This window comes from Sorex fumeus, unplaced genomic scaffold, assembly GCF_029834395.1.
Source record: "Sorex fumeus unplaced genomic scaffold, SorFum_2.1 ptg000098l, whole genome shotgun sequence".
Classification (NCBI taxonomy): domain Eukaryota; kingdom Metazoa; phylum Chordata; class Mammalia; order Eulipotyphla; family Soricidae; genus Sorex; species Sorex fumeus.
This window is the reverse complement of record NW_026606155.1, coordinates 84,093,380-84,116,699: the sequence shown is the minus strand read 5'-3', so window position 1 is coordinate 84,116,699 and position 23,320 is coordinate 84,093,380. Positions and strand designations below refer to the sequence as shown.

The following is a 23,320-nucleotide window of genomic DNA, read 5'->3' as shown; positions in this document are numbered from 1 at the left end:
TCCTTAAAAAAATTATACTTGTAGATTTTTCTTTTCATGCCTTCAAGGACTGTTTTTGAATTTCTTTGATAATTCTAATTCCTGGTTATTTATTTTCCTGAGTTTGTGTTCTCTAGCTTCTCCAGTTAAATTAATTGGGATCATTTTTTAATTTTTCAAGTATACATATCAATCTACTAGGAATCTACTAGGACTGCCATAAAAAATACCACAGATTCGCTGGCTTAAAAGCATAAATTTATTTTCTCACAGTTCTGGAGTCGAGAAAACCAACATCAGGGTGCTGAGAAGTTCATTTCTGTGGGGTCTTTCTTTCTGATTTGTGGGTGTTTGTCTCTTGGGGGCAACCTCACATGACCTTTCACTGCGTGTGTGTGTGTGTGTATGTGTTGTGTAGAGAAGAGAGAGGAAAGTAGAGAAAGCATGAGTGTTTCATGCTTCCTCTCTCTCCTAACATACAATCTACCATATTGTTGCTTTACAGCTGTCAGAAGCTGCGTGTGTGTGTGTTTGTGGGTGTGTGTGTATGTATTGTGTAGAGAGGCGAGGGAAAAGGAGAGAGAACATGAGTGTTTCAGGCTCTCTCTCCCTCCTAACACACAATCTACCTTATTCTGCAGCTGTCAGAAGCTCTCTGTGTGTGTGTGTGTATATATATATGTATATATATATGTGTGTGTGTGTGTGTGTGTGTATGTGTGTTTGATCTCTTCCCAGAATTTCAGGTGTACAGAGAGGTAGTTTCTTCCATCTCCTTGGGGCTTAATTTGCAGCTGTCAGAAGCTCTATGTGTGTGTGTTTGTGTGTGTGTGTGTGTGTGTATGTGTGTGTGTGTGTGTGTTCGGTCTCTTCCCAGAATTTCAGGTGTACAGAGAGGTAGTTTCTTTTATCTCCTTGGGGCTCTCTGGTCATTCCCTGGATTTCACCTCCAAGGGGATGCATGCCAGAAGCGGCCTGACAGACACTCCTGTCCCTGGGTCTGCTCTAGGCTTCCCTTCTCTGAGATGCTTCCTTCTGACTCTTAATCTCAGGGGAATGATCTGCCCCACTCCTCTCCCCATATATTTTTGTAGCGAGGAGAGAAACGTAAAAATGTTTTCTGTTGACTTTATATTTTCATATAATTCCAGACTTATTTATTAATGTTTATTTATATAGTTTTGAGGCCACGTGCTGTGAGGTGCAGGAGGCTCCTATGGGTGTGCACATAGTGCTGAGGGCCGATCCTCAGGAATTTTGTATGCAAACACACGCTCCAGTCCTTTGAACTAGGTCTCACCATCATTTTGGGCTCAAGTACAAAGAATTCTTTTTTTTTTCCCTTTATTTTATTTTATTTTTTTTTAAAGTTGTAGATTTACAATTTTTTGTGCTTTGGTTTCAATTATACAATGATCAGATACCCATCCCTCCACCAGTGCCCATTTTCCACCACCATGGATAATATCCCTCCCACCCCCATCCCCCCATCCCCCCTGTCTCTGTGGCAGGGCAATCCCCTGTGTTCTCTCTCTCCTTTTGGGTGTTGTGGTCTGCAAAAGAGGCATTGAGTGGCAAACATGTTCAGTCCATAGTCTACTTTCGACATGCATCTCCCCTCCTGGGAGGATCCTCCAAACATCTTTTATGTGGTGCTCCCTTCTCTATCTGAACTGCCCTTTCCTCTAGGATACCCGGCTGGCCTCTAAGTTATGGAGTAATCCTCCTGGTGCTGATCTCAACTATTCTTGGGTATTAATCTCATACTTTGTTACTTTATATCCCCCAGATGAATGCAATCTTTCTATGTCTATCCCTCTCTTTCTGACTCATTTCGCTTAGCATGATACTTTCCATATTGAAGTACAAAGAATTCTTGAGTCCCCTTTAACAATATGCCCCACATGTTGGCTGTTTACCATGTTTTATTTCTCTTTTTGTCTTTCCCCATCCCTTGCTTCCCTCTTCACACAAAGACATAAACAAGTCAGGATCTTAGTATTGATTAACATGTTATCAATTTATAGGTTTTGTTTATAATTCGCTGATTATCCCACTAAAATTCCAACAAAAGAAAATAGCAGGTCATATATTGCTGTTAGTTGTTATGTTTCTACTCTTTTGTGTGTGTGTGTGTGTGTGTGTGTGTGTGTGTGTGTGTTTTGTGGCTCTGATAATTATGAAAGACAACAGGCCTGATGTTTTGTCGACTGTCTTTCAGCCCTGGACTCGTTTCTGTTTCTGGGTGATTAGGTTCAGGTTACATGTGTGGGCAGGAATTCCACATAAGTGATACTGTGTTCTTTTCATGGATCACATCAGTCAGCTCCTGACATTGATGGTCTGATTCCTGTGATGTTAGCTTTATTTGGTAAGGTAGTATCTGCCAAGTTACTCCACTGAAGGTGTTATTGCTGTTTTTCTTTTTTTCTTTTTCTTATTTTTGGGGGGTGAGGGCACACCTGGCAGTGCTTAGGTGCTGCTCCCAGCTCAGTGCTCCAGGGTTGCTCCTGGAGGGGCTCAGGGATCGAAACCAGGCTTTTTACATGCACAGTGGGTGAGCAGCTCTTTGAGCTTTCTCTCTGACCCCCTTTTTTTTTTATATTGATAAAGTTATTTTTGTGGGGAGGAATTCTGAATTCTGTGGGGAGGAATTCTGAGAATTTTGTGGGGAGGAATTCAGCGATATCCTATCATTCAAACTTTTACCTATTAGTTTTATCATCTATTGATGATATATATGCATATATATACATATAAATACACACACACATATATATATATATATGTTTAATTTGAAGGGAGAGTTTTGTAAAGAAGGACTTTTGGAACTTAGAAAATACTCCCCCACCTCCACCAGGGTTGAGCTCTTGGAATTGAATGTCTGACTTAAAAATCATTATTTATTTGCTTGTTTTTTAAATGTAGTGTTGGGGATCAGACCCAAGGCCTCACACCTTCAAAGGCATGTGTCTATTCTTCTGCTGAGCCACATACTCATTCTTTTCTTTCATCTTAAGGACTATGCATCTGAAGTCTTCACCTTGAGTATCTAAAAGAAAAATGTAGTTATCCAGTATGCATTTTCTCTGAGTGTTGGACTTTCTGGGAAATCAATGTGACATTTTGGCATACTCCCAGCAGACTAGGGGGACCATATGGGAACTGGGATTGAACCCTGGTTGGCTGTGTGCAAGGCAAGTGCCTTACCCATTGTACTCTATCTCTGGCCCCTAAAACTTAGAATTCTGGATTAATGGTGTTTGTACTCTTAGTTTTTTGAGGAGTCTGCATACTGTTTCCCATAAAGACTGCACCAGTTTACATTCCCATCAGCATTACAAGAGGGTTATTTCTTCTGTCTTTGCCAGCACTTGTTGTTTCTTATCTCTTGATAATTATCATTCTTACAGGCAGTAAGGTGATATATCTGTGGTTTTTGAGTTATAGTTCTCCAATAATAAGTGATGATGGGCTATGGATGGCCATCTGCGTTTCTTCTTTAGTGAAATATCTATCCAGATACTCTGCCAAGTTTTTGAAATTTAGGTTGTCTTGTTGTTAAGTTATACGTTTTTAATATTGACTCCCTTGTCAGATGTACAATTTGTAAATATATTTTCCTACTCAAAAAGGTCATCTTTTTGTTTTGATGTTACTTTCAACATCAAAACAAAGAGAAGTGTTTTGTTTTATACATTCCCTTTATTTGTTTTTGCATTTGTTCCTCTTGCATTAGAAAAGAATAGCCAAAGATATAATTAAGGCTATCAGGAAGTGACTTTGTGTTAATAAATGTTGGGTAGAGGGGATTGAATGAGTATTACAGAGAATATTAGATTTTGGATTTTTTTTAAAACAGTGATTCATGTAGATAATTCCTGATTTATTTGTATTTATTTCTGAACAAGTGATTTTTAAAAATTTGTAGGTTCTTCAGGTTATGAATATGAAGATAGCTTTTGCACAGTATTTCACACACAGCTCCCTCCTGAAGAATATGAAAAGCATATTCAGAATGTTAATCCAGGTATGTTTAAATTTGTGAAATTTTATATGCTGTCACAAGACATAGTGAATATTCACAGATGAAACAATTTAATCCAGAGGTATATGTAAATAGGTGGGATTCTAGATGAAATAAGATTGATCATTCTTGAAACTAGTTAACTGAGAGATCCTTATGCCATCTTTCTAATTTTGTATTTTTGAAATTGTATAAAATTGTATAAAGAAGTAAAATAAAACCTGGCTGTAAGGGATGGAAGCCTAGCAAAAAGGAAAATTTATGGTAAGTATCAAAGAAAGACAGCTTTCTTTGAGTCCCAAGGGAATATTCTGTGGTTAGGAACTGAGAGACTGAATCCCATATTCTTGAGAAGAGACTGACTGATCCAACTTGGGCTCAGTGCTTACTCCATGTCTAGCCAATTCGTCCTCCCCAGCAAGGAATGGGATCTTGGTGGGACTGTGGCCAATCCTGTGGTGGCTCACCCCCACTGCAGAGTAGGAGAAGGCATTTCTTGAGCCAGCATTCTGTCCAGATAACCCATTTTTTTACCCTAAAGTTTATTAAAATTAAATTTTAAGGGAGCTGTTATAAATATAGGCTTAGATCCAAAGTTATTTTAATGTTGTATTAAGAATATATGATACATCAACTGAACAAACTATGTGATTGATTATGTGATAAAAAGAAAACCCTCATATTTATTTACTTATTTTTTTTTTGCTTTTTTGGATCACACTTGGCCATGCTCAGGGCTTACTCCTGGCTGTGCACTCAGGAATCACTCCTGGCGGTGCTTGGAGGAGGACATGGGATGCTGGGGATCAAACCTTAGTCACCAAGTGCAAGGCAAATGCCCTACCCTCATTTTTTTTATTAGTGAAACACCATGAAGTACAGTTGTAGACTTACAAACTTTTGTGCTTGGGTTTCAGTTATACAGTGATCAAGTACCCATCCCTCCACCAGTGCCCATTCTCCACCACCAATGAACCCAGTAGCCCTCCCACCCTCCCATCCCCACCACCCCACCCCACCAAGAGTGGCAGGGCATTCCCTTTTGCTCTCTCTTTCCTTTAGGGTGTTGTGGTTTGCAATAGAGGTATTGAGTGGCCATTGTGTTCCGTCTATAGTCTACTTTCAGCACGCATCTCACATCCTGAGCGAGTCCTCCAAACACCTTTTACTTGGTGTTCCCTTCTCTATCTGAGCTGCTCTCTCCCCCAGCATGTGCTGCCAGCTTCCGAGCCATGGAGCAGACCTCCTGGTACTTATCTCAACTATTCTTGGGTGTTTGTCTCCCATTCTGTTACTTTATATTCCCCAGATGAGTGCAGTCTGTCTATGTCTGTCCTTCTCTTTCTGACTCATTTCACTTAGTATGATACTTTCCATGTAGAATCACTTGTATGCAAATTTCATGACTTCATCTTTTCTAACAGCTGCATAGTATTCCATTGTGTAGATGTACCAAAGTTTCTTTAACCAGTCATCTATTCTTGAGCCTCGGGTTTTTTCCAGATTTTGGCTATTGTGAACAGTGTAGCAATGAACATACAAGTGTAGATATCATTTTTACTATACTTTTTTGCCTCTCTGGGATATATTCCCAGGAGTGGTATTGCTGGGTCAAATGGGAGCTCAATTTCTAATTTTTAAGAATCATCCATACTGTTTTCCAAAAGGGCTTAACCAGTTGGCATTTCCACCATCAGTGAAAGATGGTCCCTTTCTCCCCACATCCGCGCCAACACTGGTTGCTTTTGTTCTTTTGGATGTGGGCCAGTCTCTGTGGTTTGAGATGATATCTCATTGTTGTTTTGATCTGCATCTCCCTAATCGTTAGTGATGTAGAGCATTTTCTCATGCGCCTTTTTGCCATTCGGATTTGTTCTTTGAGAAAGTTTCTGTTCATTTCATCGCCCCATTTTTTGATGGGGTTGGATGTTTTCTTCTTTTGGAGTTCAACCAGTGCTTTGTATATCCTTGATATCAACCCCTTATCAGATGTGTATTGGGTGAATATTTTTTCTCATTCTGTAGATTGTCTTTGTGTTTTGGTCACTGTATCTTTTGCAGTGCAGAAGCTTCTTAGTTTAATATAGTCCCATTTGCTTATCTCTGTTTCCACTTGGTTGGTCAGTGGCATGTCATCTTTGAAGATACCTTTGACCTCAATATCGTGGAGGGTTTTGCCAAGCTTGTCTTCAATATACTTTATGGATTCTGGTCCAATGTTGCTGTCTTTAATCCATTTTGATCTGACTTTTATGCACAGTGTTAAGTTGAGGTCTAAGTCCATTTTGTTTTTTGCATGTCCTACCCTAATTTATTTTTGTCTTATATTTATTTATTGAATCACTGTGGGAAAAGTTACTAAGCTTTCATGTTAAGTCTCGGTCATACAATGATCAAATACCTTTCCTTTCCTGTACTCACATTTCACCACCAAGAGCCCCAATATACCCCCCTCCAACCCCAACCAATGCCTGTGAAGCAGATGATTTCTACTTAACTCTTCTCTACATTGATTACATTCATCATTTCGAAAAAAGGTGCACCATTATTGTTTAGAATTCCCCCCCACCCCAACGATCAGAGTTGCTGAAAAGGCATTGTGAAATACTTTGTTTTCTATAGTTGATTATGAGAATCATATAATGTGGCATGGCCACTATTGTGGCCACACAATTTTGGATTTCTGCAAAGATCCAGATAATTTAGAGATTGGTTTCTGTGCGTCTGGTGTTATGGTTGTGCTGGAGAGCCGCTCGTGGGGAAGTAACTCAGGACCTCGGTAAGGCGTGAAGGACGAGCTGCCTACCCTAATTTTTAAAGGATAGGTTTATTTGCATAGAAACTTTGATTTTGCTGGAAGAGATTTTTAAATTCAGAGACCTTACCCTTTCCTTCATTTTTTCATTTATTATCATCAAAATTTATTCTTAATGACTAAATTTGTATTGGATTTTTGATGATCAGATAGCATAATAGTTGATTAACTTCCTTGTTCTTTTATGTGTTTGTGGTTTTTTGAGTCACACCCAACAGTACTTAGGCTCTACAATTAGGGACCGTTCCTGCTGGGGCTTAGGGTCCCATATGGGGTGCTGGGGATCAAACCCAGGCTGTCCTCATGCAAGGTCAGTGTCCTGTTTGCTGTACTATCTCTCTTACCCACTTTGTTCTTTCTTATTATGATAATTTCTCTTGTAAATCAAAGATGTCTTTTAAGTAAGCCTCATCCGGATTGTGCTACTGACTGATTTTATCTTTTTGAACTTGATATTATTTATTATTCAATAAGATTTCTTTATGCATAATGAAGGCACCACTTAATATTTTTTTATATGTCCCAAACTTGACTGTGGTGAAAAAAAAACTATATATCTGGGTCTGAATATCTCAGAGGTTGTCTTGTTTCTCTTCAAAGTTTGAGGAAAACTGATAAACCACAACAGGCTCTAAGAGTTTATGTAGGTAGGATGTAGAACATCAAGGACACTTACTCCCAGATCTTGTATAAAAGACAGCTGTAAAGAATATTTCTCATTCAGAAATAATGGCAGATTAATAGAATAGCAGGAAATGACTGGCCTTCACAAACTTGGAATGGTTTGTTTCATAGAAATACTAAATGAAATATTTTTTTAAAATAATGTAGGAGTATTGCTATTTGTTCAGCCATTGATTAAGCTGATTGAGTTGGGCATGAACTCCACATTACTTTTTTATTTTATTGTATCACCGTGAGATAGAGTTGCAAAGCTTTCATGTTTGAGATTCAGCTATACAATGATGAAACACCCATCCCTCCACCAGTGTACATTTTCCACCACGAATATCCCAAGTATCACCCTCCCTCTCACATACATACATATCACAGTCCTCACCCTGCCTCTATGGCAGACAATTTCCCCAGTACTCACTCTCTAATTTGGGGCATTAATTTTACTCGAATTTTCCCACCACCATTCAAGCCTACCTGCCAGGGGCAGACACCAGATAATATATTTTCTATAGTTTATTTCAAATATCACGAGAGCTCACATGGGTGCAATTGCAAATGTAAATTTCTAAATTGTAAATGGTTGGGTTCCAGAGACATCTCTGTATGGCACTAATTCATTTTGGGATTCAATTGGGAGCCTCTGGGCCAGGCCTGTTGGTGCGCTAAGATGGCATCCAGAGGCAAATTGTGGGCATGACAACCAGTCTTCTGGGCAGGTGGTGACCTAGGGAGGGACAGCCCAGGACCTCTGCCACCCTGCAGCCTAGAGATTTAGTCCTGGACCCACATACATAGGCCTTGCTCTGAAAGCTCTTGGTCACTGGGATTCCATCTGAAGTAAGTGAGGAGACTGCACCTGCTCCATCTGGGATGCCTGGTGATATTGGTGGTATGGAGCCCAGAGAGATCTCCAGCACTGTGGTTTCCGGGACTTGCTGCTGTGTCTTTGGGCCAGGGGTGTTGGCACACTAAGATCCACATTAAATCGAAATTTTCAGCAGATTATATCTTGGTGAGGTCCATCCTGAGACAGTGGAATCAGGCTTAGGGCATGGCGGCAATTTTATTTATTTATTTATTTATTTATTTAATTATTTGTTGCATGATTTTTTTTATTTGGGTTCCTTTTTCAGTTTTTTTAAATATAATTTATTAATTTATTGAATCACTGTGGGAAAAGTTACAAAGCTTTCAGGTTTAAGTCTCGGTCATGCAATCATCAAACACATTTCCCTTCACCAGTACTTATTTTTCACCAAGAAGAACTCCAAATATACCTCCCTCCCAACCCTCCCAATGCCTATGAGGCAGATGAATTCTAGTTAACACTCTATCTACTTTGATCAGATTCATTGTTTTGACAAAATATGCACTATTATTATGTAGCGTTTATACCCCCAAATCAGACCTGTTGAAAAGACATTCTGAAATAATTTGTTTCTATAGCTGGTTACAAGAATCAAATGATGACACGTGGCCACAATAGTGGCCCTGTGATTTTGGATTTCTGATATTTTACTTATTAAGCCTGGAAGTATTTCTGCCTAGAGTCAGATAATTATAAGACTGGTTTCTGTGGCTCTAGAGCCATGGCTGTGCTGGAGAGCCACTTGTGGGGGGCAACTCGTGACCTCAGTAGGGCGTGAAGGACAAGCCCAGAACGCCTCCCTTCCCATGAGGTTTCAGTTGCCCCCTTCACGACCGGCTCATACCTGGCTTTCCAAAAAGCTCTGAGGCGGCCACCATCTTGCTGTCCAGAGGGAAAAAGGCAGAAGGGAGCAACATCCTTTTCCCTCCGGGCAGGCATGGTGGCATGGATTAACGCATAGTCCATTCACTTTACTGCCACAAGCTGCTGGGTTCTGCATTAAGTCCTTGTGCTTCTGGAGCCATGGCCGTGCCGGAGAGCCACTCATCGGGGGCAACTTGTGACCTCAGTAGGGCATGAAGGACGAGCCCGGAATGCCCCCCTTCCCATGAGGTTTCAGTCGCCCCCGTCATGACTGGATCATACCTGGCTTTCCAAAAAGCTCCGAGGCGGCCATGGTGGCAATTTTAGATTGTGGAAGCAAGTGGCTGCCACAAACTCTGCTTGGGTGGGCACAGGCCAATCTACCCCCTCCAGTTTACTCTGGACTCTTCAGCCATGTATGGGTCTGAGTTTAACTGTGGCATTTGATCTCTTTCTTGATTTATTTAGGGGTCTCTGAGGCAAGGCCAATAGTAGAGCTTACAGGGTGGCACTGGAGTTGGTTCATGGGGGTGACTGCCAGTTCTTCCATGTTTGGAAAGTTGGGGGAGGTAGCCCATCCCAACTCTGAGTTAGTTTGTATGGCTGAGCTGGAGGTGGTTTGTTGGTGTGACTCCCACATACCTAACTTTTGGCCATTTAATTTCTTGGTAAACTTGTTCCCAGGTTGCTGAGGTCTGGCCAAAGGCACAGTGGCAATTTTGGGGTACAAGAAGCCTGAAGGCAACATCAGGCTGCTGATGCACTCGCCCCTCAGGTACAGGTTGACCTGTTGGCAGCACCATACCCCCCTAAATGAAATATTTAAAAATCTTATTAACATGGAAGATTTCTCTTTTGTGTGTATCACTTGGAATCCTCTTCATATTTCCCATGAGTCTAAAGGAATCAACGGCAAGAAGTTTGATATATTGAGAGTGAATAACAAATAAAGCTTTCTGACAACTTCATTGAAAATTATGGTAGCCAATTTCTCTTTTAAAACTGAATCTCCTAAGGTTCAGAAATAAAGGGGGCCAGGGGGACTGGGCAATGGTTGGAAGTTTGCCACAAGTGTGTTGTGAGCGAAGGGCAGTTGGGATACAGAAGGGACCAGTATGACAATAAAAGTTGGAAATGATCATTTTGGACAGCTTTGTAATCGTGTATTTCACTGTGATTCAATTAATAAACAAATTTCAAAAACCTGGATCTCCACATATGTTTGGCTTCTGGATCTTCATAAAAAATTACAAAGTTTCAAGAAAAGTGTCTGTTTCTTATATATTACGACATATGCTTAAAGTGAAGTTTTATCATAATTGGTGATTATATTTATACAGAGTTTGAACTTTCTTAATATTAGATTTTACCTATGATGCGGCAAGGAATCAGTCATTGATCAAAGCAGGAAAGAAACCTTTCTCAGATACTGAAAAGATTGGGCTCAGGGACAAAGACAGCCAGGATTTTATTAAGCGAAACATTGAGGTATGTACTTAGAAATTCAGAAGCCAGAATATGGAACCCAAATAGTTGTAGAAATGGAACTAGTTGTGCTTGGTTTTTAGCACAAAATGTTTTAGTATTCCCCCCCCCGGATATATGCATATGTATTTGTAACAGTACATATATAGCTGAAAGAAAAATTTTATGGAAAAGTACTTAGCTATACTCTTTTCTGTCTTGGTTGATTCTATCCCATCCTGCCTCTTTCTCACAATTCCAGCTGCAATTCCTAGTCATGAATCTTTTTCATGCAATTTGAAAAAAAATACTTATTTGCACAAATAAATGTTATTGATTTTGGCAATGTTTTCTATATTTCATAAGTAAAATTCTCATTTATAAAGAAATAAGGCAGATTTTATGTCTAGTATTTTTAGGAACATGAATGGGAAATGCTCATGGCAGTGTTGGAGAAGCCACTTGCTCTGTTGCCCATTTTCCTTTTCCAGATTGATTCCTTGCAGTCTGTCACTTGTCACTTGTTCTGGATCTTGATTAGTCCCTGCTTCAGGACCTTTTTTTTAATTGCAAAATCCCATTGTATTTATTATTTTTTTGTTAATTGTTTCTTTCTTTTTTTTTTTGCTTTTTGGGTCACACCTGGCGATGCACAGGGGTTACTCCTGGCTCTGCACTCAGGAATCACCCCTGGCAGGGCTCAGGGGACCATATGGGATGCTGGGAATTGAACCTGAGTCGGCCCGTGTAAGGCAAATGCCCTACCCGCTGTGCTCCAGCCCCAATTGTTTATTTTTATTTATTTATTTAAAAAACTTTTTTATTAGTGACACACCATGAGGTACAAAGATTCCTAGGAAGTGGCACAAAGATTCCTTCCAAACTCAGAAAGTATTTTTGCATTGCTGTGTATTTCATATATCTGTAACCTGCAAACTTTCAGTGTTTTATTCTTAAAATGAAATGTCTATTGGAATGGTCAACAGTGTTGGGGTTGATTATAATAGGACTATCTCAGTTTGGAGAAATTGTACTAAAATTGTGCATAGAATAAAATGGACTAGCAAATGAAAATTCCTAATCAGATAACTTTTTGCTAGTGATTCTGTATTATGGATGCCTCCAGTTGTACTTTTTATTATTCTGAACTATGATATTCTTTGAATATTTAATAGTCTTCATTAATACGTTTTCTAGTTAGCTAAAGATTCAGGAAACCCAGTGGGTATGATTGACAAAGAGAAGAAAAGACTGATTGAACTTCTGAAGGACTTCGATGATAAAGATTCAGGCCTGTCCAGTTCTGAAGTATGTAAAATTATATTTAATGATCTCTATATTTCTTGATTTTTATTTTTAATCACATTATTGGCCCCTTTGCACACAAATTTCTAGTTATCTTTTGAGAATGTGAGTTAATTTGTTTTCTTTTTTGGGTCACACCCGGCGATGCACAGGGGTTACTCTTGGCTGTGCTCGGGAGACCATATGGGATGCTGGGAATCGAACCCGGGTGGGCTTTGTGCAAGGCAAATGCCCTACCCCCTGTGCTATCGCTCTAGCCCCAGCGAGTTAATTTTTTAAAGTCATTCTGCAAGTTAGTTTTGGCTTTTGGAGTGTAGGCATGTGCTATCAACCATGCCTGCACATCTTGGGCCACTCTCCTCATCAGCTGTAGTTTAAAGTGCAGAACTGTGTTGTTGCGTAGATTAAGATGGGATTAAAATGATTTCCCTAGGAAGCCTCTCTAACCACTTTGTCACCCTGTCCATTTCTTCCTACAAAGATGTGTGAGCCCTCAGTGGCTCCCAGGTGCCCTGGGCTTACTAGCATTCCATACCTTTTGTGTGTGTGTGTGTGTGTGTGTGTGTGTGTGTGTGTGTGTGTTGATTCTTTCTGCCTAGGAACTGAGGACTTATTTATTTTTGGTGTTTTGGCCACACCCTGTGGGGTGTTCAAGATCTTGCTTCTAGATCTGCACTCAGGGATCACTTTTGGCTGGGGTGTAGGAATTTATGTGATTCCAGGATCAAACTCAGGTTGGCCAAGTGCCAGGCAAGTGTCCTAGTCACCGTACCATCACTCTAGCCACAGGGCCTAAGAATTTCTTGGAGGAAGAAACTTGTGAAGCTCATATTGAGTTACCATCACCCAGTGTTATGCCTGTGCATAACAGAGATTTTTGAATAAATATTAAGTTCATGGTGAAACTATTGAACTTAGTTGAATAAGGAGTTAGATAACCAGTTAAGCTGATGAAACCCACTCAATTTATAGACTTTATGTCCCGCCCCAGGGGAAATATTAGAGAATAACACACCCATTATAGGGAAAAACTAGTTTCTTCTTATTCAGCATCACAAACCATTTTTCAAAGTGGGGAAAGGAGCATGTTACGAGAACCAGACTGCAAGGCTAAGTGGTATATGCAATGGAGAAAATCTCGTATCACTGTAAGAAGATGCTCTACACAGGGTCGGCAGATAATGTAACCAGACCCTAATTTTTTCTTTTATTTTCCCAATGATGATTCAGTGTTTATATTTCTGTTTGTTTGTATGACTATTTTAGGGAAGTTCTGAACAATGATATAGCAGGTAATTTTTAGAGAAAATGTATCATGGGAATGACCTGGCAACCATTCTTTTCTCTTAGGGTGATCAGTTGTCCAATGGACTGGTCCCAGGAGAAGGTTACACGCTTGAAGATCCCCAGCACCAGCAGCTCGCTGAAATTGATACCAAACTCCAAGAACTCTCCGTGTCTTTTTCTCCAAGATATGAACATCAGAATGATCAGGTATATCTAATTCAGGCGCACAGAATGTTCAGGTTTTTGTGTACTTAAGCTTGTTCACATAGTTTTGTGAGCAACCATCTTCTTGTGAACTAGATATTTCTTCTCAGCTGCTTTTGCCATAATTATAGTTACAGGGAAAAAGATTTCCATAATAATGTGTTACTTTCCTTCAGTGACTTCTACTTCCAGTTCATTTTTCTTCCAGTTGATAATGTTGCTAGGGTGGAGGAGCCGAGGAAATGTCTATTGCTGTATTTTTATGTGTTTATGATTTATGCTGGGCTGGAGCAATAGCACAGCAGGCAGGGCGTTTGCCTTGCATGCAGCCGACCTGGGTTCAATTCCTCTGTCCCTCTCGGAGAGCCTGGCAAGCTACCAAGAGTATCCTGACCCCATGGAAGAGCCTGGCAAGCTCCCGGTGGTGTATTCTATATGCTAAAAACAGTAACAACAAGTCTCACAATGGAGACATTACTGGCGCCCGCTCAAGCAAATCAGTGAACAATGGGAGGACAGTGCTATGATTTTTTTTTTATATTTTAAAATTATTTTTACTAGTGAAACACCATGAGGTATAGATGTAGACTTGCAATTTTTGTGCTTGGGTTTCAGTTATACAATGATTGAGTACCCATCCCTCTACCCGTGCCCATTCTCCACCTCCAGTGCTCTCAGTATCCCTCCACCCCCCACCCCCCCATCTCCCTCATCCCACCCCACCCTTGTGGCAGGGCATTCCCTTTTCTTTTCTCTCTCCTTTTGGGTGCTGAGGTTTGCAAAAGAGGCATTGAGTGGCAATCATGTTCGGTCTATAGTCTACTTTCAGCATCATCTCTCATCCTGAGAGCATCCTCCCTTTATTTAGTGCTCCCTTCTCTATCAGAGCTGCCTTTTCCCTTTGCATGTGCGGCTGGCCTTCAAGCCATGGAGTGAACCTCCTAGTACTTATCTCGGCTATTCTTGGATGTTTGTCTCCTATTTTGTTACTTTATATTCCCCAGATGAATGTAGTCTTTCTATGTCTGTCCCTCTCTTTCTGACTCATTTCACTTAGCATGATATTTTCCATGTAGTACCACTTGTATGTAAATTTCATGATTTCATCTTTTCTAACAGCTGAATAGTGCTCCATTGTGTAGATGCACCAAAGTTTCTTTAACCAGTCATCTGTTCTCAGGCACTAGGGTTTTTTTTCCAGATTTTGGCTGTTGTTAATAATGCAGCAATGAACATAGAAGTGCAAATGTCATTTTGACTGTACTTTTTTACCTCTCAGGGATATATTCCCAGGATGGTATAGCTGGGTCAAATGGGAGCTCAATTTCTAATTTTTTTTGAGAATGGTCCATACTATTTTCCAAAAGGGCTGGACCAGTTGGCATTCCCACCAGCAGTGAAATGGAGTCCCTTTCTCACCATAACCATGCCAACACAGGTTGCTTTTGTTCTTTTGTATGTGGGTCAGTCTCTGTGGTGTGAGATTATATCTCATTGTTTGTTTTGATCTTCATCTCCCTGATGGTGGGCTGGAGCGATAGCAGGGCTGGAGCGATAGCACAGCGGGTAGGGCTTTCGCCTTACAAGCGGCCAACATGGCCGACCCGAGTTCGATTCCTCCGCCCCTCTCGGAGAGCCCGGCAAGCTACCGAGAGTATTCGATATGCCAAACACAGTAACAACAAAGTCTCCAATGGAGACGTTACTGGGCCCGCTCGAGCAAATCGACGATCAACGGGAGGGCCTTTACCTTTACCTTTACCTCCCTGATGGTTAGTGATGTAGAGCATTTTCTCATGTGTCTTTTAGCCATTCGAATTTCTTCTTTGGAAAAGTTTCTGTTCATTTCATCACTCCATTTTTTGATGGGGTTAGTTGTTTTCTTCCTGTAGAGTTCAACCAGTGCTTTGTATATCTTTGATATCAACCCCTTATCAGATGGGTATTGGGTAAATATCCTTTCCAATTCTGTAGATTGTCTTTGTATTCTGGTCACTGTATCTTTTGGGGTGCAGAAGCTTCTTAATTTAAGATAGTCCCATTTGCTTATCTCTGTTTCCACTTGGTTGGTCAGTGGAGTGTCATCTTTGAAGATACTGTTAGCCTCAATATCATGGAGGGTTTTACAACCTTGTCTTAAATGTACCTTATGGATTTTGACCTGATGTTGAGATCTTTAATCCATTTTGATTTGACTTTTGTGCATGGTGTTAAGTCGAGATCTAAGCCCATTTTTTTTTTTTTTTGCTTTTTGGGTCATACCCAGTGATGCACAGGGGTTACTCCTGGTTCATGCACTCAGGAATTACTCCCGGCGGTACTCAGGGGACCATATGGGATGCTGGGAATCGAACCTGGGTCAGGCCACAGGCAAGGCAAACACCCTACCCACTGTGCTATCACTCCAGCCCCCTAAGCCCATTTTTTTTGCATGTGGTTCTCCAGTTATGCTAGCATCATTTGTTCAAGAGGCTTTCCTTGCTCCACTTCACATTTCTTGCTTCCTTATCAATGATTAGATATTCATACATTTGGGGTTGCGTATACGGATATTCCACCCTGTTCCATGGGTCTGTGGCTCTGCCTTTGTTCCAGTACCATGCTGTTTTAATTATTACTGCTTTGTAGTAGAGTTTGAGATTGGGGAGGGTGATGCCTCCCCACGTCCTTTTCCCAAGAATTGTTTTAGCTATTCTCGTTTGTTGTTTCATATGAATTTCAGGAGTGCTTGATCTATTTCTTTGAAGAATTTCATGGGTATCCTTATAGGGATTGTGTTGAATCTGTATAATGCTTTCAGGAGTATTGCCATTGTGACGATGTTAATTCTTCCTATCCATGAGCAGGGGATATGTTTCCAATTCCTCATGTCCTTTTTTAGTTTATGGAGTAGTGTTTTGTAGTTTTCATTGTAGAGGTCCTTTACCTCTTTACTTAGGCTGATTTTGAGGTATTTGATTTTCTGGGGCACAATTGTGAATGGAATTATTTTTTTCATGTCACTTTCCTCTCTTTCATTATTTGCGTATAGGAAGGCCATGGATTTTTTTGGCATTGATTTTATAGCCTGAGACTTTACTGTACAAGTCTACTGTTTCTAGGAGTTTCTTGATAGAGGATTTAGGATTCTCGAGATATCGTATCATATCATCTGCGAATAGTGAGAGCTTGATTTCTTCCTTTACTATCTGGATGTCTTTAATGTCTTTTTCTTGCCTAATCGCTATTACAAGTACTTCCAGCAGTATGTTTAACAGAAGTGGTGATAGTGGGCATCCTTGTCTTGTCCCTGATCTTAGAGGAAAGGCCCCTAGTTTTTCCCCATTGAGGATAATGCTTGCCATGGGTTTGTTGTAGATGGCTTTGAGTATCTTGAGGAAAGTTCCTTCAAAACCCATTTTGGTGAGAGTTTTCATCATAAACGGGTGCTGTATCTTGTCAAAAGCTTTCTATGCATCTATTGATATGATCATATGGTTTTTATCTTTACTTTTGTTGATATGATGGATTATGTTGATTGATTTTCGAATGTGAAACCATCCTTGCATCCCCAGGATGAATCCCACCTGGTCGTGGTGTATGATCTTTTTGATGAGTTGTTGTATTCTATTTGCTAACATTTTGTTGAGGATCTTCACATTCGTGTTTATCAGAGATATTGGCCTATAGTTTTCTTTGTGGGTGATGTCTTTGTTTGCTTTTGGTATTAGGGAGATATATGCCTCATAGAAGATGTTTAAGAGAGTTCCTGTTTTTTCAATTTCCTGGAAAATCTTGAAGAAAACTGGCAAAAGTTCTTCTTTAAATGTTTGGAAGAATTCACTAGTGAATCCGTCTGGGCCTGGGCTTTTGTTTTTGGGAAGACTTTTGATTACTGGTTCAATTTCCTTGATATGAATGGGTCTATTCAGGTATCCCCAGTCTTCCTGGTTCAGTCTTTGGAGGTTATAGAAATCCAGGAATTTATCCATTTCTTCTAGGTTCTCTTGTTTTGTGGCATACAGACTCTCAAAGTAGTCTCTGATGATCTTTTGAATTTCATTGGTTTCTCTTTTCATTTCTGATTCGGTTTATTAGGGTTCTCTCTCTCTTTCTTTGTGAGTCTTGCTAGTGGTTTATCATTCTTATTTATTTTCTCAAAGAGCCAGCTCTTGGTTTCATTAACCTTTCGGATTGTTTTTTTGGTTTCCATATTGTTAATTTCTGCTCTAAGTTTTATTATTTCTTTCCTTTGGCCAATTTTGGGTTCCTTTTGTTGGTCTTTTTCTAAGATCTTGAGCTGTGTGGTTAGGTTATCTATGTAGGCCCTTTTTCTTTCCTTAGGAATGCTTGCAACACTATAAATTTTCCTCTTAGCATGGTTTTAACTGCATCCCATAGGTTCTGATAGCTCGTGTCTTCATTCTCATTTGTTTTCAGGTATCCTTTTATTTTGTCTTTGACTTCCTTCCTAACCCACTCATTGTTCAACACTGAGTTGTTTAATTTCCAGGTGTCTGAATGTCTTTGTGTGATTCACTTCTATCTTGAGTGCATCGTGGTCTGAAAAAGATTGTTGATACTATTTCTATCTTTTTTATTCTATTGAGGTATATTTTGTGGCCTAGCACGTGGTCTATTTTGGAAAATGTTTTGTGTGTACTGGAGGAGAATGTGTATTCTTTCTTTTTGGGGTGTAAAGCCCTATATAGGTCTATTAGTCCTCTCTCTTCTATTTCTTTCTTCAAAGCCAATGATTCCTTGATGAGTTTTGTTCTTGTTGATCTATCCAGAGATGATAAGGTGATGTTGAAGTCTCCAACTACTATTGTGTTTCTAGCAATGTCCTCCTTAAAATCTGTAAGCAGTTGTTTTAAGTATTTAGCCATCCCCTCATTAGGTGCATATACATTTAAGAGTGTGATTTCTTCCTGTTGTACGTATCCCTTGATAAATAGAAAATGGCAATCGCTGTCCCTTCTAATCATTACACCTGAAATTTATGTTGTCAGATACTAGTATGGCCACCCCAGCTTTTTTGAGGGATCTGCTTGCTTGCAGGATTGTTTTCCATCCTTTAACTTTGAGTCTGTGTTTGCTCTGATTGTTCAGATGAGTTTCTTGTAGACAGCAGAATGTTAGTTTCAGTTTCTGGATCCATTTTGCCACTCTGTGTCTCTTGATTGGTGCATTTAGACCATTGACATTGAGAGAGATTATTGTCATGTTTTTTTTTATTTTAAACATTGTATATTTAAAAAATATAATAACTAGATCTTAGTATAAATCTTTCATTTAGGTTTACAGTAGTACATAGAGACTACAATTTTTTTTAATGTAGGAGTACTCCTATTTATTAAGCCACTGACTAGCTGATTGAATTGTGCATGAACTCCACTTTACTGTTCTTTTTTCATTTTTTATAATTTTATTTACTGAATCACTGTGAGAGCAGTTACAAAGCTTTTGGTTCTAAGTCTCAGTCATACAATGAAACACCTGTACCTTCACCAGTGCCCATTCTTCACCCCCAACAATCCAGTATACCCCAATCCCACACCCTCCCCCTACCTGTGGGGCAGATGATTTCCACATTACTCTCTCTCTACTTTGATCACATTCAGTATTTTGACACCAGGCCCACCATTATTATTTGAGATTTTACTCCAACACTCAGATCTGCTGAAAAGGCAACAGTAGACAATTTGTTTTCTATTGCTGATTATGAATAACATATGATGTCATGTGGCTGCAGTAGTTGCCATGCAATTTTGGAATTCTGAAATTTTAACACTTAAATCTGGAGGAATTTCAGCCCAGACATGCTGGGTTCCGAGATTTGCTTCTGAGTCTCTGGGATCATGGCCGTTAAGCAGCTTGATCAGGAGCCAGAAAGGCTGTACGGGGGCGATGATGTCATGGGGTTTTGTGCCATCTTTCTGTAGGGGTTGGTTGTGTTTATAACTGTTTTTCTTTTTATCTTTCAGGAGCCCCTTTAATCCTTTTAGATTTGGTTTTGAGTCTATGAAGTTCCTGAGCTGTTGTTTATCTACAAAATGGTGTATAGTTCCATCGAGTTTGAGTGAGAGTTTAGCTGGATAAAGTATTCTTGGTGAGGTGTTCAGTTCATTGAGTTTTTTTTCACTATATTGCACCATTGTCTTCAGGCTTGGAAAGTTTCCTCTGATGGATCTGCTGTAAATATAAGGGGTGCTCCTTTGTGATTTCCTTCTTTGACCTTGCTGCTTGCAGTATTGTGTCTCTGTCCACAGCATCCATCATTCTGACTATGATATGCCTTGGAGTGTTTTTATTTGGGTCTCTTTTACCTGGCACCCTTCTGGCTCCTTGGATCTGTATGTCTGCATTCTTTAACCCTGGGAACTTTTCAGCAATGATTTCTTTGACTGTGGCTTTTTCACAGGAAATTGGGGTTGCCTCCCTGTCCTTCTGGCACTCCAATGATCTAATGTTGTTCCTCTTGGTGTCATCCCCTAGGTCTCTGATTCTCCTTAGAGCTATTTTGAGGTCTTTTCCCATTGTTTGTTGTTCCCTATGTGATTTCTGTTGCTCATCTTTAAGCTCAGCTGTATTTATCCTACTGCTGAAAGCACCTACTGAGTTTTTAATTTCGTCTACTGAATCCTTTATTTGTGACACTTCTTTTTGTAGCTTTTTTATTTCTGCTCTCATTTCTTCCTGTATTTTCTTGACTATCCATTCTATTGTTTCTTTTATTTCTTCCTTTAGTTTTCTGGATATCTCCGCCATTGATTCTTTGAGTAGTTCCTTGACCATCATCTGCATTTCATCTCGGAATTCTTTATCAGAGAGAGCAATTTTTGGATAACCCCGGTTGAGGATTCAGGACTCTTTTCTTTGTTCTCTCCTTGGAGTGGAGATTTGACTGTTTCTTCATGTTGTTTTGGTTGTCTAGTAGTAAAACCCCAGAATTCACTAGCACTGTTTCCTCTTATCGTGGGAAAGGATTCTGGATAAGGTTGGTCGATGGTGGTCACCCTTCTTCCTTTCTAGAGTCTGACCTTCCTCTCAGGCATTATTCTTTGGCTTATGATGGACATCTAGTGAAGATTTGGAGGAGGTGGTCTTTAATATTGGGCTTGTACAGCTTCTTGCTTACTGGTCTTTTGTTAGAATTGGAGTAGGCCTGTGGTTAATTGTTGTAGTTGAGGTGGCCAGGAATTTTTCCACATAATTAGGTGATAAAGGCTGGATGAAAGTCGAGTGGTGGGAATGGGAAATGTAACTGTGGCGGAGTGAGTGGCCATCCACCTCAGAGAAGGCCATGCCCAAATTTGGGGAGGCCACCCCCACTTTCTAGGAGGACACATCTCCTACAGTGGTGGCCACGCCCCCAGCTGGTCCAGATGCTAGTCTACAGACTTGTTGGGGAGGGGTGGCGACTAGTTGAGCTGGCACTCCCTGCAGAAATGGAGGCAGGTGCCCCAGGCCTGGGTCCCGTTGGCAGCTGGCTTTCTGATCCTGAGTTTGGGGGGGGGGGGCGCCAAGCGGAAACAGACCTGTTGGGGAGGGGTGGCAACTAGTTGGGCTGGCGCTTGCTGTGGAAGTGGAGGCAGGTGCCTCAGGCCGGGGTCGGCAGCGGCTGGCTTCCAGGGTCCTGAGTTTGGGTGGGTGGGTGGGGCACCAAGCGGTTCAGTGCTATGACTTAATCTAATTCTTAATCTCTATCAGGAGAGAGGATAGGGAAAGCAGGCAATTGACAGAGCACTCATCAGCCCTTTGGGAATTTTGTTACTCCATTTCTTGGATTCCAGGTATTGGCCAGGGCACCCACTCCTGGTTACTTTGACATCAGTCACACTCTTGTTGATGACTTCTCCCCTGTGAATATTTTGAAATGAATCATCCCTTTCTTGACAGTTCCCTCAAATAGCTTGTTGTAATGAAGAAAAACAGAAGACTAAAGAAACAGACTGATACCTACCTTCCTTAATTTTAGTCCCTCATGGGGTCAGGTTTGGGGTGGAGTGGTAGTTTTTACTGAAGAGAAAATTGCTTTTATTATTCTATGAATTGTCTGCCAGTTTTCTAACTGATTTACTTATAATTATTTTATTATAACATCATGGTTTACCAAGTTGTTCATAATACAGTTGTTTTAGGCCCTGAATGTTCCAACATCGATCCCTTCACTCCTACCACCAGTGTGGCCTTCTCTCGACCAGTTTCCCCAGGTTCCCACCCACCACCACAGCCTGCTCCCTTGCAGGCACAGACAGATTTCCTTCAGGTTGTTTGTTACAACACAAAGGAAAATGGAATTATCAAATCCTAGATTGATAATAGTCAATTTGTATTAATTGTTATATCTTACAATCACTTGATCACTTGACTTCCTGTTAATCATCGATTTGCTCGAGTGGGCGCCAGTAATGTCTCCATTTGTCCCCGTCGCATGCTAGTGTAGCCCAATGGCGTCTGTTCGCTCTAGGAACATGGAGAGCCTCAAATCGATCATTCAGGGTCTTGACGAAGAAGTCTGATCATCTGGTAGGTGGACGGCCACATGGTCTTTTGACATCCTGTGGAATCCAGTCGGTAACAGCTCTAGTCCAGCGGTCGTCCTTAAATCTCATTATGTGACCACCCATCTAATTTTTGACACCTTGGCAAACGAGACAGCGTCCCTGATTCTTGATCATCGATGGATGTCGGAACTCCAGATTCTTTCTCTCATTTGAGTGAAACGTGATATTCCAAGCATAGATCTTTCAATTCCTCTTTGGGAGACCCGAATAGCTTTCTCATTCTGTTTACGTAGGGCCCAGGTCTCTGAGGCATATGTTAATGCAGGAAGAACAGTGGAATCAAAGAGATGTGCCCAGAGCTGGAGGTTCTTCGTCCTCTTAGCTATTTGACGCTCTTGAAGGCGTTCCAAGCCACTCTCTTCCTCCTGCACAGCTTGGGTGCCAGGTCATTTGTCATGTTGACTTCTCGACCTAAGTAGACATAGCTGTTGCATTCGGAGATGGTGGTTCTGTTGAGAGCGAATGGGGCATCAGGAACGAGGCTGTTTCTCATAAACATTGTCTTCGTAAGATTCAGCTGTAGTCCTACCTTTCCACACTCACAGTCGAAGTCGGCCTGCATTTGTGCTGCTTGGCTGATGTTTGGTGTTATTAAAACAATGTCATCAGCAAAGCAGAGGTGGTGTAGTTGCCGACCATCTATCTTCATTCCCATTCCTTTCCATTCCAGTCATCGCATGATGTTCTTGAGGGTGGCACTGAAGAGTTTTGGTGAAATGGTATCACCCTGCCGAACCCCTCTCTTGACATCAATGATTACTTCTTTGCAGAATGGTGAGATCCTGGTAGTGAATCCGTAATACAGCTCACGGAGGATCTTGATGTATTGAGCTTGAATGCCCTAATTGGCTAGGGCTTCAATGACCGTTTCTATCTCAACATAATGAAAGGCCTTCTTTAAATCATTGAACGTTAGACAGAGCGGCATCTTGAACTCCCGAGAAACCTCAATGAGCTTGGTTATCATGTGGATATGGTCGATGGTGCTGAATCTTTTGTGGAACCCAGCTTGCTCACATGGTTGTCCTTCATCTAGTGTTCTGCCAATCCTATTTAGGATGACTCGAGTAAACAACTTGTAGATGACAGACAATATAGGCAGATCGAGCGCTAGTTGCCAATGTCATGGATGTCTCCCTTCTTGAAAAGCAGTACAGTCCTGCTGGTTTTCCAATGGGATGGAACCTTGCATTCAGACAGGTAGCGTGTGAAGAGCCGAGCCAGTGTATTGATGAGTATTGACGGCAGGTTCTTCAGGTGTTCAGATCTGATCTTGTCTG

The 23,320-nt window shown here is 40.8% G+C and overlaps 1 protein-coding gene across 1 annotated transcript in view; it reads left to right on the top strand.

The window, feature by feature from the left end:
• The window catches only part of FSIP1 (fibrous sheath interacting protein 1), a 237,606-nt gene that overhangs the window by 29,359 nt on the left and 184,927 nt on the right, over window positions 1-23,320 (top strand). The window contains exons 5-8 of the mRNA XM_056133848.1: window positions 3,911-4,009; window positions 10,595-10,719; window positions 11,893-12,003; window positions 13,351-13,494. Coding sequence (XP_055989823.1) covers window positions 3,911-4,009; window positions 10,595-10,719; window positions 11,893-12,003; window positions 13,351-13,494 — 479 coding nt within the window. The remainder of the gene's footprint in view (window positions 1-3,910; window positions 4,010-10,594; window positions 10,720-11,892; window positions 12,004-13,350; window positions 13,495-23,320) is intronic.